General features: G+C 35.7%; 1 protein-coding gene across 1 annotated transcript in view; it reads right to left on the bottom strand.

The window, feature by feature from the left end:
- Positions 1-6,522: 6,522 nt before the first annotated feature.
- Positions 6,523-20,178, bottom strand: part of LOC5578276 (ras-related protein rab7) — a 35,579-nt gene continuing 21,923 nt past the window's right edge. The window contains exons 2-5 of the mRNA XM_001663754.2: positions 12,751-13,090; positions 12,439-12,657; positions 12,240-12,377; positions 6,523-8,030 (exon numbers count right to left, since the gene is read on the bottom strand). Coding sequence (XP_001663804.1) covers positions 7,941-8,030; positions 12,240-12,377; positions 12,439-12,657; positions 12,751-12,930 — 627 coding nt within the window. The 5' untranslated portion in view covers positions 12,931-13,090 and the 3' untranslated portion in view covers positions 6,523-7,940. The remainder of the gene's footprint in view (positions 8,031-12,239; positions 12,378-12,438; positions 12,658-12,750; positions 13,091-20,178) is intronic.

Genomic DNA, 20,178 nt, shown 5'->3' with positions numbered 1-20,178 from the left:
GGCTGAAAAGGTAGGAATATCCATTCTCTTTGTTCTACATACGTTCGTTTTTTGTATTATTGCACTCCTTTCATAAAAATTGAGATCCGGCTGGTAGGAGCACTAGTTTGAGGTTGGAAAACTAGGATATGTGAGGTTAGTTTCATTGGAACTTTCGCCTGCGCGATTTTTGCGCTTGAATAAAACACGTTTCGGAACATTCTCCGCTGCCTCTAAAAATACCATTGGATAGTGAAATGAGTTTTCTACCATTGGATTTCATTCAATTTCATACATTACTTCATTTAAGCAGTGAAAATAAATATATTCATCCGAATTTTTTGAAACCATGAATGGGTTTGACATTGCTTTCGGAAACCATCATCATGACGACAGCAGCACACCTCAGCGGACGAATTGTCGTCTTGGGAGCGAATATTTTTCTCAGAAAGATATCGAAGTGAAAAGCAAATTGTGAAAGTTTCATTGAGATCTGATCATGTTTCAATCCTCTGGGATTTTTTGAATATTCGTTTTGAAAACAAGTTTGGAAACTTCACAGCCCATTCTCTCAATGCCTACTTTTTACAGATGGGACTGACTTGCGATTCACGACAGTAAAGCAGTATCATGTCTGTGCTTTAGTATTCACTTATATTTGAAATTGTTGGTTAAACTTAAACAAAAATCTTAAATTTGTATTCAGAAAAATTGTTTGAAAATTTTGTTATTAATATTTTTTTGATAAATTTTTCATGAGTTTGGTATGAAACAAATTTGCATCCAGTAGTTTAACATTGGGTAAACATTTTCGTTTTACATTTTAGTAAAATGCATTGAGCAAAAAAAGTGTCTGTTTTAGGCTCAGCAAATTTTACAGGTACATATTCTTATAGAGTAAAGTGGGGTTTCATTTTAATATTTCTAGCTCAATTCAAACCAAAAATTATAAATGTCGTGGTGGTTCCAATGATATTCGAGTAAGGGCCCATTCACAAATTTCATAACGCTTTAGGGGGTGGGTGGGTGTCCGAACGTTGTTACGGCTGATCGTGCGAAAAATGTCATCAAAAGTTTACATTCTCACTTAGTTTTGCGAAAAACTGCTATTTTTGAACATATTACCACAGATAACAGACGTTGAAGTCCGATTGTAAAACTGTGTAAGACAAATAACGGTCATTTTGAATGGCAACATAAGTAGCAACATCGTGGTGGTGCTGTCATCGCTAAGTTTCCATGACGATGTCAGTGGTGAATATGAAATATTTCAAGATACTGATATTCACCACTGATTGAGGCAATTCGCTGTGTGGCGGCGCTAGTGATAGCAAGGAGTTTCAATTTGAATATTTACACAAATTTTCAGAAAAAAATTGTTCTAGCATAAACATCTGTTATCTGTGATATTACAGTTAACCCTGTTTTGGGCAATTTGTTGATGAAAATTTAGAGTGTATTTTTCGGCAACCATGAGATTACGGCTGATATAAAGTATGGCTGTCATAAAAGTATCGAAATTTTGTGTATTAGCCAGCGAACCTTTGCCCCACACTAGATTCGAACTCTTGCCCCACCGGTGGGGCAAAAGTTCGTTTTAGACAATCAATTTTAAAACTGATAACTAAAACTAACTTTTAAGGGGCCCAGATAGCCGTAGCGGTAAACGCGCAGGTATTCACCAAGACCAAGCTGAGGGTCGTGGGTTCGAATCCCACCGGTCGATGATCTTTTCGGGTTGGAAATTTTCTCGACTTCCCAGGGCATAGAGTATAATCGTACCTGCCACACGATATACACATGCAAAAATGGTCAATTGGCATAGAAAGCTCTCAGTTAATAACTGTGGAAGTGCTCATAAGAACACTAAGCTGAGAAGCAGACTTTGTCCCAGTTGGGACGTAACGCCAGAAAGAAGAAGAACTAAAAATGGGTAAATATTTTGACACAAGTTTGTTCGGCAAAATTATAGCCAATATGTTGAAGGTTTACTGTATGGTATTTGCTATTGTTTTCCTGGAAACTTTGATTATACCACTAAGGTCGAACTTTTGCCGAAACCTTACTCTACAGATTCTTCTCGATATTGTTGATTTTTTTTCCGAAAATTTCTGAGACATTTAAAAATTTTCCAGATTATCGATAGTTTCCATAAAGTCAAAAATGATGTAAAACATTCTGTCATTCAGTCAGGATTTTCGCAGAATTTTACTCAGAATTTCATCAGAACTTTTATGGCTAGAATTATATCAAAATGGCATTAAATATAATAGTCAAATCAGAGCGTTAATGATTAATCATAAATTTAATCATGATTAATGATTAATGATTATGATTAATCAAAAACGTTAATCATTAATCATAAAAAATCAAGAGTTAATCATTAATCACTAATCATAATCATTGCAATATTATGTTTTAATCATTAATCACTAATCATAATCATAGAGATTGCAAATTTTATTCAGTAATCATAATCTTAATCATAAGTCAAATATTTAATCAATCATCAATCAATCACTGAACAAAATTTAACAAATTTTACAACATTGCCTTCTAATGTATAAATAAGTTTTGCATTTCTTATATCTTGTGGCATGAACAATGAGAGTTTATGCCCAAGGAACGTCCAAATCCAACCAAGTACAGCATGACTTTGCTTTGTATCCGCAGACGTTATCATAAGACTAAAAAAGACCCTTAAATATTTCCTCCGTGTAAGACGGTGCACTTCTCAGTTTTCTTCCTCTTCTTGGCATTAACGTCCTCACTGGGACAGAGCCGGCTTCTCAGCTTAGTGTTCTTATGAGCACTTCCACAGTTATTAGCTAAAAGCTTTCTTTGCCAATGTTACCATTTTCGCATTCGTATATCGTGTGGCAGGTACGATTATACTCTATGTCCAGGGGAAGTACGATTATACTCTTTGTCCCCTCAAGGAAATTTCCTTCACGAAAAGATCCTGGACCGACCGGGAATCGAACCCAGACACCCAAAGCCATGCTGGCTTTGCTTTGTAGCCGCGGACTCTAACCACTCAGCTAAGGAAGGCCCCATTCTCAGTTTTATTTGATCCGAATCCGAAGACACAGTTGAAAGCTTGTGAATGATACCATTCTGCATGAAGGATTGCTGTTTATAGGGGCAGATCACAACATTTCGACCTATCACTAGTTTTTTGGCCGTTCATAAGATTGTTGTATACTTTGTACGAAAATCCGAAAATTGGCACATTCGGCATTCTCGAGATCAAAAAAGCTTTCCCGCCTTCGTAATGCTTTTTGTATAAACATTTTCAAAATTTTGTTTGAGTCGCACCGTATGAACCTACCCCTTCCTCCTTCGAGCATTACGTGATTTGTGGACAGTGCCTTAGGAAGATGCCATTTAATCATTACTTTTATTAATAATCATTGATTAATGGTTAATCATTCAAAGTCTAATGATTAAATGCCCAAAAGTATGCACTAAACGCTTTGAAGTATGCAGCAAACAAGTTGTACATTACATAATGATGATTTTTTCTCTTGATTAGCAATAAAACTGATATCAAATCTTTTGAATTTTGTTACAGCAAATTTTTAATCGCAAACCGTTTTTACTGAAATGTAGATTCAAATCAAGGAAGAGCTGAAATTCCTTTAAAACATCGTTTGAAAAAATATTTTTCCAGTGTTCCATGAAGATCTCGTTAAGAAATTCCTAGCATATGTTCAAACTGATTTCGCCCAATATTTCTCCAAGAATTGGGTTGTTTAGTAATGACATATTTGCAGTGTTTCGTAGCATGTTCGAAAGATCACATTTTCTAAGTATATCAAGAATATCAAAAAGATTTCAATCCGTAGACTCAAAGACATTTTAATTTAAACAATGACAGCTCGCTTGAAGTTAAATTTGCTGGGGGTGATGCAAAAGTGATTTCCATACTAATATCGAACGTTATTAAAATAGTTTCAGGGCACGGACAATTTTGAAATTTTGAGTTCTGGTTCAAACTTTAATGTAGATTCAGAATATACAAAAAACTGGATATACCTACACAAAACCTACGAAAAACCTTATGTCTAATACTTCAATAATTCCCTTGAAAAAGAATTTAATGGCTTGGTTTGCAAAATTTATGAAGTTTAATATATGGAAGGCTAGGTTTCAGAACTACCAATATAGTGCTTCACTTTTATTTTGGAGTATGAATAAACAACTAATTAAGTTTTAACATTTCACTTTACACTTTACAAAGAATACTAAAAATTACTAGAAAGGCGAGTAAATACCATTAAACTTTTATATGTATAATAATAATATACTCACTTGCTAATGTTTTTTTCAACACCAATATTTTGAACACTCTCCCCGGGAAATCGACACACCTTAACAACCCGGCATATGTTCAAGTTTATCAATAACGCTTGAAATCGTCGTTTAAAACTAAATAATTGATGAAGTTGGATGTGTCGCAAGCTACGCTTCACAAAGTCAATATATTGACCACTACCTCCAGGATACTGGCCCTTTGAACCAGAGCAATTAATCACGATTTGTGATTAAAAACTGTGATTAATTTGTCATAACGAAGTTGTTTATATAGGATTGTTTGTTTATCATGAGTAATATTCTTCATTATCTAATGTTAGTATATAACTCACTGGTTGCATACTTCAAGTCGTTTAGTGCATCTTTTCGGGCATTTAATCATTAGTTATTGAATGACTAATGATTAATCAAAGATTAATCATAAAAACAATAATTAAATGACATGAAATGCCCAAAACACCTTTAAGTATGCAACTAATGCATCACACTCTTGAAAATTTATTTCAGTACACTTATGATTAAAAAAATCTGAATCAAATAGCTCCCATCATGATTTTTCGTTCAATCATCAATTTTTCAATCATGATTAACTTAACACTCTTCCCTTGAACCACAACAGAAACGGTACGATGAAATAATGAAAGATTGTAAAACTTCCAATGTTAAATAGTTTTTAATAAATATACAGACCTGAATGATCCTTGTTGGATTAAAAGGTCTATAATAAAACAAAAAAAATCCTTCTTTAGACTAGTTTTGCAAAACAATGAAACTTGATTAATCGTTAATAAATTTTGGGAATCGATATGAAGGTGGCTTCTGGCTCTTTAAGGGGGCTACTCCAGTACTCCCCGTAATTGAATCCGGAACTATCGTAATTTACGAATCGATACCCGTAGTTTCAAAGACAAACAGCAATCCTGATATTTACGAAATTTCGTTAGAAGACGACTGAAAAACATAATTTTGAAAAACTACCGTAAAACTAAACATTACAAATAGGGAAAGTGTACCAGTTATGGCTATAGTGGTTCCCTATTTGGCTATATGGGTTTTCTCGAAAACTTTCACATTTTGAATATTTTTGAATGTTTCAACATCATCAAGATATATTTGATATCAAATTGAATAGTTTGACACACAGAATAAAAAAAAATGAAGAAGATCTAATTATCCCGTATAGCGAAATAGGGAACCATTATGTCCATAACTGGTACACGTACCCTACTTCGCATATGGATTAAATGGAAAAAATGATGTGAAATTTGCGATAAATTTACATGTTTTCTCAGTGAGAATCGAACTCATGACTCCCTGTTCACTATATAGTTATCCCTACACCACGAGAGGACTCATGGACGCAGAAGTTAACCTGAATTCGATTTCAACTCAACAATCACACACTACTCGCCAACGACTTGTTGGACGAGATTTGTATAGTGCAATGTTTTCAATATAAATATGATAAATGATATTTAAAAAAAAACTATTATTTTGAAGTTAAAAATTTTGAACAAATTTGACATTAGGCATGTAAGGGTTAATCATAATCATTAATCATAATCACTAATCGTATTGAGTTTAATCATTAATCATAATCATTAATCATCTAAAATTGTAATTAAATCAATAATCATAATCATTAATCATACTCTGGTTTAATAATCAATCACAATCATTAATCATGACTTCAAAAATTTCAATCAATAATCATAATCATTAATCATCATAAAATTGAATGTAATCATTCATTACTTAATCAATCATTGCGACCCGTTAATCATTAACGCTCTGAGTCAAATCCAGAGATATGTCCACGATTTCCTATGATAACAAGGGTGATCAGTGTATGGTATTTTCGACAGCTTTGTTGTTTCATCATGGACGGTTCTTAAAACCGACTGGGCTCAAAATGGATTAGCTGCTTTGCTCTTGCTCGCAGTTGATCAGCAGAAGTTTTGTCGTTTTTTTTTGTATGGGGAAAGGCATCTTACTTCAAATTTCTCGTAAATGAAAGCATTAGTCGAAAAAATATTTCGAAAATAGTTCCCAATTTTGAGAAATAATTCGATAGATGCTTTTCGCCATACACAGATAAACAGATAAACTGCTTTTGAAGTTTCGATGATGATGATGATGATTACGATGGCGGATGCTTGAACGTTAAATCTACACCCACCACCCGACAAAGTGGATAGTTTCGGATCAATCAATAAGTTTTTTGAGTTCATATCACTTTAATTTATGTTTATTGTTCATTATGTATATCTACTTTAAATAGTTGTCTGAATTATTTTTCCGAATTTTCCCATCAGTGTGTATCTGTAATAAAATTAGCGCATTCTATCGTGCTGTTAATTTAGCTAACACGCGCTATCGAACGGAAGCAATCAAAACAAAAGAATCTAGTTTTCACTCGTTCGTTCATAAATTTTGTTGTTTTTTTTTGTTGGTTTAGATGTACAACTGGTTTGCTATGGTAGCGTGTCTGCAAAATTTCCTGTTCATGTAGTCACGGTTTGTTTCATGATGCAATTGCACATGATTTTTTTTTTCATCAGAGCTACATTATCTCAAACGATGATATCAACTTTTCATTTTCTACGATGATTCAGTGTAAGAGGTTAAAATTATTAATTTTATGTTAGCTCAAAGCTCGTCCAATTCAATTTGCCTATTTCATTTTCACAAATACATTGAATTTGTCATTGTATGGTTTGTTTATTTGATCTGGCTTTGATTAGTGTAGACATAGATCGCTTCGAATCATCAAAGAGTTCGGTTTGTTTGCATTCATGAATTCTTAGCTATATTCTATGCAGCATATAATATTCATCAGTAATCAATAATTTAATAATAAGCATCATGCAAACGGATATCAAAGTAAGAATCTTGAATGTTGTAAGCCGACACACAAGTGCAATAGTTTGGAAAGGAAAATTAAAAGGAAACCCACAGGAATTCTTAACTTTAACAAAACATAGAACAACCGATCGGGGATAGTATTAAATCAAAACTAAAAAGCAATTCCCCAATTGAGAAAGTAGGATCAATTTCAAGAGTGTCTGCTGCATTGATGCTTATCTAAAAAAGATATATACTTAACAACTACTATACACTCTCTTCACCAACTTCTGTCTCGAACGATAAAGTCTCTCCGGCATGTTAGGGCCCGATAGTACACTTTCCCTTAACGAATGCGAAACGAATAAAAATATAGTTTTCTAACATAGGGTTATTTTTCTTTTTCCATTTTTACCGCAACGCTAGAATTGTGTTCTGAATGCAATGAGAGATCTGCGCAAGGATGTGATTTTTATGTTAATCATTTTTTTTTATTCGTATTCATCGAAATCAATAATAATTTGCTGAGTTTTTCATAAACGTCGATATATCTACTGCATACTGGATACTGTGTTATTTAGCTGTTTATTGTTTTTCATCTTTGATCATAATTATTACTTGCTGTGGAGTGTCTCTATATACTTACAACTTGTTTTAGCCTTACGCACAAACACGCATTGTTATACCTTGTTTGTTGATGTTGTTACTATTTTTGCAGCGTGCCTTTTGCTAATTTCTTTTCAGTGTTTGGATACTATTGAAATATATCTATTGATTACCTTCCAGCGGGTAGCGGATTATTAGCACGAGCAGTTGTCTCCGTTTCGAGGCCGATTGTTGCGGTCCGCGTTCAGCTTGATTTGATCGGGGAACTCGTTGTACAGTTCAACCTGAAATTCAAGGAAACGATTTTTTAGCATTTGAAATTCCTTACGTGCTTTACAATTTACATTCAATTATTATCAGGGATTGAATCCTGAGAAAATTGAGAGAATCTCTCACGTATCGCTCTCTGTAACTATCATAACATGCTGCACATTATGAGAGACTGTTTATCGTATACTGCTACAAGTTTGATCAGATTGGGGGGATAGTAGTGCATGATAAAACCCCTCTAAACATGCTCCAAGCCTGGGGGACACTGTTGTTATTGGAAGTTTGTGGATTGTTTATCGTGCCAGTAATGAAAAACACCTATCCCCAACGGTAAACAAGCGAGAAAAATGGATTTTATCATCGCTCTCTCGTTGGGGCTCTCGCTCGCTGCTTCCAATTATCAGACTTGTTACACCTTGCGATACAATGACGATCGTGGACCGCAACAGATGGGATGTTTTTCTTTGCTTGCTTTGATCGTGCTTCATTCTCAAATGAGAGCGAATTCTGCAACGCCTGATTATTATATAAAATATCTTTTTGTAGGGGAAGAGAGAGGATTGTAAAATGTCGAAAATTGTTTTACGTAATTAATGGACAACCTCTATGGAAAAAACCGAGCTCCCAGTCTCATATGGTCGTCACATTCAGGCATATAGGAGAAGCTGGGGCAAGATGAGCACCCCTTGTTTGTGTCGTTCTTACCGAATTTTTTGAATAAATTATTTGGGGTTCTGATGAATATAATCAAATTGATATGACTGCCAAAAATTTTAACTAAAATACCGACAACACAACGTAAATATTGTCAAATATACATAGTGGTAAAAAAATGTACCTTTTCATATAAAATTTGATCATTTAAAAATGTAATTTTTGTTGCGTACACAAAATCATTCATACGTTTTTTGGCCGTAGAGTTATAAAACTATTTTCTGTAGATGATCTGGAGCAAAATTTTCATCAAATTAAAAAAATATTTTAGTTGTTTTGATTATATTAATTATTTTGCACCCTTGGGGCACCATGATCAAAATTGAGTAAAAGTTTGACATTATAGAACCACATTTAGCTGTGGGCTTGACTTACGGTATCCGCTATGTACAAAACTATTTTTCTTAAAAATATAAAACAACATTTTTTAAAGTAAGTTTTTTAAAGTAAAATCTTAGCAATTTATACAAATTTATTTATTTTTTGATAAAAGCTCAAAAAATTAAGCCAGTCGAAGATAAGTACCATCGGAAATTAAAGATAATATCTTCGGATATTACAAGCATTGAAAAATAATTGTTTGCTTCAGTGTTGATAGACTCACACTCAAATCTCAATCAATACGCTCGTCCGTGAGAGCAAACTCATTAGAGATCTGCTTTGCAAATGTCACGCTTGAGAGTTTGATGCAAAATCACTCAATCAACTCAAACCGTAAAAAATGATTCAGTCGCAAAACCCGTCAAAAACTCGTGAATCCCGAATGATGTTGTTTACGTTAGAAAGGATTACTATAATTTTACCAGACTAACAAGTAATTATTACCGTGTGTGAGTAAACTGTGGAAGTACGAGACAATGAGTCAATTATATCTTAGTCCAGTTATGAGAAACAAAATTGGTGTCTTCGATAAAGTTGATCAACAATTCGCCTAAACAGTGTTGTGAAAAACTCAATTTCTCATAACTCACGCTTGAGATTTTTCTTGAGTGAGATGTCAATCACGCAACTCAGTTTTGGCAGAGTTGGCTCACCTTTTTGACTCATTGTCTCGTATTTCCACACGGCAATAATTTCTTGTTAGTCTGGTAAAATTTAGCCCACTGATAAGTTGCCATGTTTTTGTAGTGAGCATGAAACTCAAGAGTAATTACTCACTTTGGCCAAATCGTATCTATAATAATTTTCCATTTCATCAAACTGTTTACGAGGCTCATCATAAAGAAACGTTAGTACTGTAATGTGAGTACCAATTCATCATGCCGTAGTAAAAACTCATTATTGAAACCATAATAAAGAAATTCGCTAAAGAAAGCAATTCAATCTGACGGATAGGAAAAGAGATATTCAATAGTTTGTTTGCTACTATTTAGTAATTCCACATAAAAATAGCTCATAATGGATTTGTTTCCTCCGCAACATACTTCATTAAGATTTGAAGAATGAGTTTTCACTATGGATGATAAGATTGTACGTACATTACAATACTAACGTGATTGGAACATTTTTCAAAGTTTCTCCATATTAATTTCCATACAAACCATCATCGTTTTTGGCCACCTTTAAATTACCACCTAGAAAGCTGAAAATTTCACAGAACACTATTTTTATGGTAAGGAAGATATGGGAGGTTGGATTTTCAAACATTTATAAACTTTTATTCGCCCTGCTCAGTCACCTTTCGACAGTATATTTGCTGCTGTTTTGCATTAGTGGGAAGTGATAGTAACGAAATATCAAAATCTTGAGAATAAAGTCTGAAAAATAGACTACATGACGCAGTTACCTCAGCGAGGCAAGTGGGACACATTCAATACAATTTGTTAATCCACCTCAGAATATATCTATCTATCTATCTATCTATCTTTATTAACGAGATTTTTAGCCCTGGGCTAGTTCATCTCGGGACCAACGGCTTTAATTTCCTTCCGAAGGAGAAGTCGTCACTGATTTTTTTAGTGACTATCTCGGGGATGGGATTCGATTCCAGGTCCTCGGCGTGAGAGGCGTGTGTTCTAACCACTACACCAGGTCCGTCCCCCTCAGAATATAGTTCGTTGTTACTAAACAAATACTAAAATCATATAAAAAATACGTAACATTTTCAGAAAAATACCTCGTTGGACGCCATACTTAGGATTTCATCAAAATTCTTTATGAAAAACGTTAAGACGAGTATAAGAAAGTCAAAACGATTTTTTTATAAACGTTGCTTTTTAATCATCCCAAGTAACCAGTAAGCACGACAGTGCGGCCTTATAACAGCATTATTTGCGCATATAGGGTATGCCTATCCTATATGCGCATATAATGCTATAGTCGCCTCTCCACATCTCGATATCGAAGGGACCATCGAGATAGGGAGAGATCGAGACATAGAACATATTTTTAATGAATACTAGATTGAAAATCGCTCCGCTGTTAGGAAAATAAGAATAATAATAAACAAGCAGACGTCATTTAATGCTCCCCAATATTTTTTTAATCACGAAAATCTGGTCTAGTAGGTATCCTTTGATAAAGTGGTTATCGACATAAGGAGAGAAAATCGGGAACGAAAAATCAACAAAACTACATCGAGATATGAAGATATCGAGATAAGGAGGAAACCGAGATATGGAGAGAAAATGTATATGCAGAATAAAGGGACCGAGAAAATCATCGACATGTTTAAGGAGAGATATCGAGATGTAGAACATCGAGATGTGGAGAGTCGACTGTATTATAAACCCAGAAAAAGCGAAAATGCGTGACATTATTGTGGCGCAAGCACTAAATTGAAGTCGTTGGTCAAATAATTTACTAGGATTCGAAATCGGAATGCAATTTAATGCTAGATCCACAATATAATGCAAAGATATAACCGTGCTTTTCTGAACCACTAAGAGCATGTGAGGGCCTTCCTTAGCTGAGTAGTTACAGTCCGCGGCTACAAAGCAGAGTAATGCTGAAGGTGTCTGGGTTCGATTCCTGGTTGGTCCAGGATCTATTCGTAATAGAAATTTATATACGAATGCGAAAATGGCAACTTAGGAAAAGCTTTCAGTTAACAACTGTGGGAGTGCACATTGAATACTAAGCTGAGAAGCATGCTATGTCCTATTAAGGTCGTTTCAAGTACGTGTTTGTTAAATTTTGAAATTGTGTTCTGAAAACATCGAATTATGTGCAATGGTATAAAGAAATGCATAATTTATTCTCCCTGTACAATAATTACGAAATAAATGAAGGATCCCTTTTGGCCATATTGATTGTATGAATATTAATACTAGTCAATATGATAGTGATTGAAATTTTCGTAAAATTCTTCGATTCCAATCAGTGTTGTGAAAAACTCAACTTTTCACGGTACCATGGACCGAGGGGTGAACCGACAGGCATAAAAAATGGGCTTTTGCATGTGTTAAGAACATATGACCAAAATTTGGTCGAAATTGATGATGGTCGATTACACGTACTGTGACACTTGGTAAAAAATAACCCATATTGAATGTACGTCCGAAACTTACCTCACTCTCCTGGGCTAACGCGTTTTTGGCAATCGTTTGGAACGCCAGATCTACATTGATGCCTTCCTTGGCTGACGTTTCGAAATAGGGAATATCGTTCTTGGCTTGGCACCACTGCTGGGCACGTTTCGTGGACACCTACAACAAGATGAAAAGTGAGTATCCTAAATTGGAAGTTCCGTCCACCCATGACACTTACGGCCCTGTTCTCCAAATCGATTTTGTTGCCAAGCACCACGAACGGGAAGTGGTCGGGATCTCGTGGGCTTGCCTGGATTAGAAACTCGTCCCGCCAGGAGTCGAGATTTTTGAACGTATTGGGCGCCGTTGTATCGTATACTAGTACGCAACAATCTGCTCCGCGGTAGAATGCCACCCCCAATGATTGGAACCGTTCCTGACCGGCAGTGTCCCAAATCTGAAAAGTATCATACGAATCAATTTAAATTCACCGTTTAGCGAAATGCAAATGCGCCACTTAGTGTGCCTTCAATAAGTGGTTATTATTTACCTGCATCGTCACCACTCGATCGTCGATCACCACTTCCTTTGTCAGGAAATCAGCGCCGATCGTGGCTTTGTATTGGTTCGAGAAGCGCTTCGTAACATACTGGTTCATGAGCGACGTCTTGCCGACGCTGCTGTCGCCAAGGATTATCACTTTCAGCAGGACCTTTTTCCTAGTTGCCATTGTGGCCTAGGGACGTGTTCGGGGGTTCTTACACTAAATGAGTACAATTATTGCGGTAGGCGCACACAACGCACGTGCTCGCCACTATCGCGCACTGCCCTTGCTCGAATGCTGCTCAGTCGTCGTTTGCACTATTGATGACAACAGGGGCTGCTATCAACTGAAATGGAGGGAACAGTGTTGGTGATTATTAGAGCTGGCACTCGTATGTATGGAAATGGGTATTTGACGAATCATCACCTATGATAATTCAATAATAATAATAATAGTTTTAACGGTTATGACTTGTAGCTGGTGGTTCAATAACTATAGAACAGCAACTGTACAAGAAGAAAGTACATATGACTCGATTGTGTAAAATTCCCTAGAATATAGTATGCGCTGGCTATCTTTTTTAACTAAGCGGACGGCGACCATAGTTTAACACACTCGAGAAAGCTAGTCCATGGTCTGGACAATACCACCGCTGTATGACAGTGTTTTATCCATTAATCGCTCGTCGGAGAAACTATTTTATTGTACTGAACTCACTGTTATCACTCGAATGGTAAAAGCTTCTGTGGATTACAGTAGCTCTTGAAAGCGCCTTCGTTGGAATTCACCTGTTGGGAACTCAAAAATCGTGACAAGTTCGTGCACATGCAATGATTTTGCGTTGTGTTGTGAGTATTCATCGAAGTCAACGAACTATGAGTTGGAGCAAAAACATCATTGTGAAGGTCATTCATGAATTACACTGCGGAACACGATTTTGTCTCAAGCACCAAAATACCGCTATTTACTTAATTAAGGGTTGCTGAATCCATTGCCATTCACAGAAATATCATAGCACGTCTAGTTTTTGAGATATTGGCTGTTGAAAATGCTAAATTTGACTATTTCATTCAACTTGCATGCAAGTTTTCCAGCTTGTAAGGTAATTTATTTGCTTAATTTGCCTCAGAATTCAAACTTCATGTGTATAACAATACTTATCAACAAAGTTCATAATCCTTCCGATGCACAAAAGTTAATTTTTGTTGGTTTATAAAAGTGTTGCATTTTGCCATATAAGAGAAACGAAGAATTTCGTATGGAGACTGCAAGCAGGTTGAAAAAATCGATTTAAGCTCAATTTAATCGTGCAATTTCAATCAAATCATATCTGAAATGAAAGTTTAAGTCCTATTTTGCATGGTTGGTAGATTAGATCAGAATATTTTTTGATAAATATTTTTTTTAATTTTATGTAATTATCAATAAAACCAGTGTTTTATACAACTTTGGCGACCTGTAGCTAAAAATTGTGACGTGCTGGAACATTTATGAGAAGCGCATTAGATTCAGCAATCCCTAATCTACTAGAGACACATAATTTGATTCTTGAGACACGCAAAAATGTCATTTTTGTTACGCTGTGTTACGATACGTCTATAAGGAATACTGCCCCTATTTGCATAATTAGCCCATGTTCTATGGGATTTCGTATATCAGGGCTGTTAGCAGTGAGACAGCAAAATGATAGTCATTTTAGTGCCTAAAAATATTAAATTAGTAACTTAATACAGTACTGACCCGATTTTTGTCAGAAATTTTTGTAAGAACAATCCCAGAAATAACTCCCCAGATTCCACCAGAAAACCCTTCAAGGATCTTTCAAGCAATTTTGAAGATGGATTTCGATTTCCTTAAGAGTGCCTCAAAGTCATCGGTTAGGGCATTTTAAGAATTCAACCAGAATTTTCTCAAGAAATGCAGGTATTTCCTAGGATTTCTTCCAAAATTGACATTTGGGATTACTTTAAGATTTCAACCAGGAAGTTGTCTAAGCGGACAGAATTACTACTGAGATACCCGTATGATTTCCTCTAAAAATTATTTGATAAATTTCCAAAGAAAATCCTCAAACTATTCATCTAGCAATTATTTCATGCATGTCTTCTAAAAGTATTAATCTGTGAGCATATTTCTGTAGAAATTGAGCATGAGCATGATTGACCGCCCGCAGATGCTACTCCATTATTGCAAGAACAGCTGTACTTACACAGGGAATTAAAAGACACTACTCGGGATCAGTAGCCTCCTCAATGTGTAAGTACTGGTGCTCTCATTATTATAACAAACAATGACGGCGCCGGCTGCGTCCGAATGCAGGTCAATTTGGGGATGGGAGGGAAATCTTGGCGTGCTACTTGCTTTATGGAAGCCGAGGAGTCCTTGCACTTCCACAAGTAAACTCTGGGAGTTTGGATATGGGAAATGGTTGGGTAAAGGATTCGTTTTGGTAAATGATAAGTATATAATTTGAAATTAATGCGCCTAACCGAATTCGCGATATTACTCGATAAACGCATTGAACGCCGAACAAGTGTTCGTCGCTCGCCCCACAGGAGCAAGCGACAAGATCAAAGGGTCAAACACTACTAACGAATCACTGAACTTTTAACTGCTACGCGCCCGTGCGCGATATGTTTGATCCTGCCCTCATCGCCCGCCCCCGCAGGAGCAAGCTCAAGGTCGAAGGATCAAACACTGCTCGATTAGCTTGCCATTCTTCAATGTGCACAAACCGAGAGCTCAAATTTTAAAAGTCAATAACGGCGCCTGCCACGTCCTTACGGTCATCGGGGTGATGCGATCCATGATATAACCACGCCTAATCGGAATCGCGAAATAATTCGATAATCGCATTGTACGCCGAACAAGTGTTCATCACCCATCCACGCAGGAGCAAGCAATGCGATCAATAGATCAAACACTACTAACGATCCGCGGCGTTTTTGCATTTTACTACACGAACGACGCGCGACATGTTTGATCCTGCCCTCATCGACCACCCCCGCAGAAGCAAGCGTCAAGATCGAAGGATCAAACATAACTCGCATATTTCTGTAGAAATTCCTAATAAACTCCTGAAATATTGAAGAAGTCGTGGATGATTTTATGAATAAACTGCTAAGATAATTTTTGCTTGAGACATAGTCAGGAAATAATCTGAAGGCAATTGCAATTTATGAAAAATACCTGGTCGAATTTATTGAGGAATTCCCGGAACAGTACTTTATAGATTTTCTTGAATAATCCTCGGGAGGAATTTGTGGAGTAATTCTTGTGGAAAAAGCTCTGGTGGAAATTTTGGGATAGTCCGTTGGAAAATTGTCAGAGTAATCCCTGTGTAAATAGAGTAGGTGAAACTGTTCTATAAGAATAAAGGAGTGGTGTCCTATTGTTGAAAAATAGATTTTGTAAATAAATCAATAAGATTTTAAACAATAAACTCATAATAATAAATCTTCGAGCTGTTTAGTAGAATACCTATGTCCAGTGTCGTGTACTAGACTCGACTTGAAGACGGCCTTACAGTTGAGGTCGAAATACGCGTATCTGTCAAAGGATACAAACTAGTGGAATTAAATGGTATAGTACTAAACTCGGTTTTTTCATCTACTTAATAAACTCATACTCATTCATCCACTTCTCCTACCCTATTACTGGAGGTATAGTAACGTTTGAATGGTCAATGTTTTCCTGGAACTAATTCTAGAAAAAAAATCATTAAGTAATCTCTTAAAAAATAACTGCAAGCAGAAAAGGTAAAAAATGGCTTTAGAGATTATTTTGTCTTGGAAAGAAACATCAGAGATGACCCATAACACGGGTAGATCACCTTTTCGTGGGGCGTTACAGGGTAAAGATCTACCAGTGAACCCTAGTCCTGACTGCTTCAAACGAAGAGAACAGGATATTATAGCATAGCATAGCATAGCATAGCATAGACTGACTGTACATGTCAATGGTTGCGACTCCGTGATTGATCGGAACTGGTAAGAATTGCACTACGATCCAAATGAATAAGGGATGGGAGTTTCCGCTTACTCTCGAAGTGCAATTTTAGCAGATCTAATATTATTGATCAATAACGGCGCCGGCCAAGTCCTTACAGTCAGTTGGGATGGGGAAGGAATGTTAGGGTGTAATGATTGTTGCTTCTAGAGACCGAGAATACCTCTGCATCTCCACAATCACCACGGGAAGGGTGTTTATTAGTGAGGGAGGAAAAGATCTGGGAGTCACCTCTGGTCGGTGATGCGATCCATGGACAAGGGGGAAGAATACGACTTGTATTTAAAGCTAGTTTTGTATTTTTGTCTCGAGAAGTTTTTGGAAAAATACGTCAACATCTATAATGTCGAACAATTCAAAAGACGTTTTTATTAATGACGAAAACTGAAAATTACATGTTTATATTTTAACTTATATGAAACAGGAATAATGCCGACACTTGTAGTGACGAACCATACATAGTTTGTTTGAAAATTACATATGAGTATTACTGTGCATTTTGTCTCGATATGGTAGAAGTTTTAGAAAATACGTCAACATTCACAATGTCGAACAATTCAAAAGATTTTTTTAATAAACAATTTTTAATAATGTCAATAAGAGAAAAATATATGTATATTCAAATTGTATAAGAAAAAAGCATAATGCCGACACATATAGTGACGAACCATACAAAGTTTGTTTTAATATTACATAAAAGTTACGCTTTCAAGAAAATATGTGTTATCATAAGCATGAAACGAACTCACCAGTTGGTAATCCATTCTCGACTGAACACAAAACTGACACTGACAGCAAAACTTCTTGGCGTCCCGAAAATAAACCGTCTTGCTTGGGCCTTCCCAAATACGTACCCAGCAAGACGCTCCAAAACAGGTGAAAAAAAAAAAATCTCCGGCGACGAAAACACGCGCGAATCCGTCAGCAAAATCAATCGGACGACGCAAAACCGAACTGTCCTGCTTGGGCTTCACGAAGCACTACCCAGCAAGACGCTCCAAAACAGGGGAAAAAAAATAATTTTCCGGCAATAAAAACGCGCGAATCCGTCACCAAAATCAATCGGACGACGCAAAACCGAACTGTCCCGCTTGGGCTTCACGAAGCACTACCCAGCAAGACGCTCCAAAACAGGGGGAAAAAAAATTCTCCGGCAACAAAAACGCGCGAATCCGTCACCAAAATCAATCGGACGACGCAAAACCGAACTGTCCTGCTTGGGCTTCACGAAGCACTACCAAACGAAGAGAACAGGATATTATAGTAATCAAAGGAACATTTTTTAGTCCTTGTTACATTTTTAAACCTTGTTGAAAGTGACAAGTCTCGGTTTTCCCAATTGCCGAGAATGATCTTGAGACAAGGGAAAAAAATGAGCCGAATTCAACAATTTGTTTTCTAATTTTTTATTTATTTAGTTCTCTTGTTTGAAGAAGTAAGGACTAGGATTCTGATGCATGGACAATATCGGTGTAATTTATTGGCTTTATCAAGGGATCCGATTTTGACTGATACAGGGGCGCACCTGTGGAGAGTATACTATGGAGCTTATGGTATCACTTTGTATCATACGTCAAGTAGGGCCGGTGTACCACTAGCTGCATAGCTAACAACAAATATTCATATAAATTCGAGAAATAAAGCCAGTGGCGTTATTTTTACATCATCTGAAAACTTTTTAGCTTGGTTTTGTGGAAAAAAATATAAAAACTACAAAAACTCATATCTTTGTTTTCTTTTTTTTTAGTGTATCATTCATTTATTATTTGTGCCTATTTAGCACATAGCACTATTCCTTTTTTTTCTATAGTAGCACTAGTTTCACGGAGTAGGCAAAGCACAAATCATAACCGTATTTTTACAAAACATTTATTTTTTATTTTAGAAATGTGTACCAAAAAGCTTGTTGTAAAAAGTTCTCAACTCTCTCTTTCTCACGACTTTAATCGACTATTTATTTACGAAAAAAGTGTTCAAACAAACAATGTTGCAAATGACCCAAATTTTTCGTAACCAGTTTGAAGAATTTTGATTGTTTTTCAATAGCAAACTGATTCTTTATCAATAGTTTTACTATTGATACAGTTAGTTGACTGTTGGATTAATCTGATAAGTATGAAATCATATTCTAGTAACTATTCCACAGTATTCATCTGATTCGGTTTGTTTTCAGTTCGTCTAAAATCAATGGAGCTCTGGAGCTACATGGGAAAGAGAGGATTACATCATTTATTTTGTTTAAGTAGTAGTAGCACCTAGAGTAGACCTATTGATGCTGTAGTGCTACTACAGAAACAATATGTCTCGACAGGTGCAAAAGATCTTAAATTTCAAGCGAAATTATTTATTTTGATGATTTTTTGAACAATATCTGGTTGTGAATCAATAACATTTAGATAAATAAGCTCCTGACCTTCTTGTCAAAAACAGATTTATAGCAAAACGGCCGTAAGAAGCCACTATTGCGACTATAGGGGACTGTCTACTAAGGGAACAACGACCCTAATGACGCTGCATGATTTCCAATAATTAGAAACAGTCCTTCGATGTATATTAATATATTAATATATATACCAGAGCGTTAATGATTAACAGGTCGCAATGATTGATTAAGTGATTAACGATTAAATTCAATTTTATCATGAATAATGATTATAATTAATGATTAAGACTTTTGAAGTCATGATTAATGATTGTGATTGATGATTAAGTCAAAGTATTATTAATGATTATGATTAATGATTAAATTACAATTTTAGATGATTAATGATTATGAATAATGATTAAACTCAGTATGATTAGTGATTATGATTAATGATTATGATTAACCCTGCTGCTTGTTTTTATATCGATTCAAAAAATTACGATAGTCCCGGATTTAATGCGGGGAGTGCTGAAGTAGACCCCCCCCCTAATATTCAGTAGCCACTTACTTACATATCGAGACCCAAAAATATTATCGATTTATTAAGCTTCATTGTTTTGCAGACCGAGTCTGAAGAAGGCTGGTTCAAGAGCAGAGCGTTATGTTAATCATGGTTAAGTAATTGAAGATTAAACAAAAAATCGTGCTGAGAGCTCATTCATGGATTTTTTTTATAAATCATGAGTGAGTTTTATACATTCCTTGCATTCTTCAAGGTGTTTAGGACGTCTCAAGTCATTTAATTATTGTCTTTATGATTAATCTTTGATTAATGATTCAATAACTAATAATTAAATGCCTTAAAATATGCACCAAACGACTAGCAGTAAGCAACCCAAGGGTTATACACTAAGACTAAATAATGATGAATATTACTCATCATTAACAAACAATCATATATGAGATCTTTTAAAATTCGTTTAAATTAAGGTGAGGGTGAATCGAAGAAAAACTTCCAATTTTCAAAAGCACAAATCTAGAGAACCAGATAGCGGTTCAAG

Source organism: Aedes aegypti, chromosome 1 (assembly GCF_002204515.2).
Source record: "Aedes aegypti strain LVP_AGWG chromosome 1, AaegL5.0 Primary Assembly, whole genome shotgun sequence".
Classification (NCBI taxonomy): domain Eukaryota; kingdom Metazoa; phylum Arthropoda; class Insecta; order Diptera; family Culicidae; genus Aedes; species Aedes aegypti.
The sequence above is the reverse complement of the archived record's forward strand: the minus strand, read 5'-3'. Positions and strand labels throughout refer to the sequence as shown.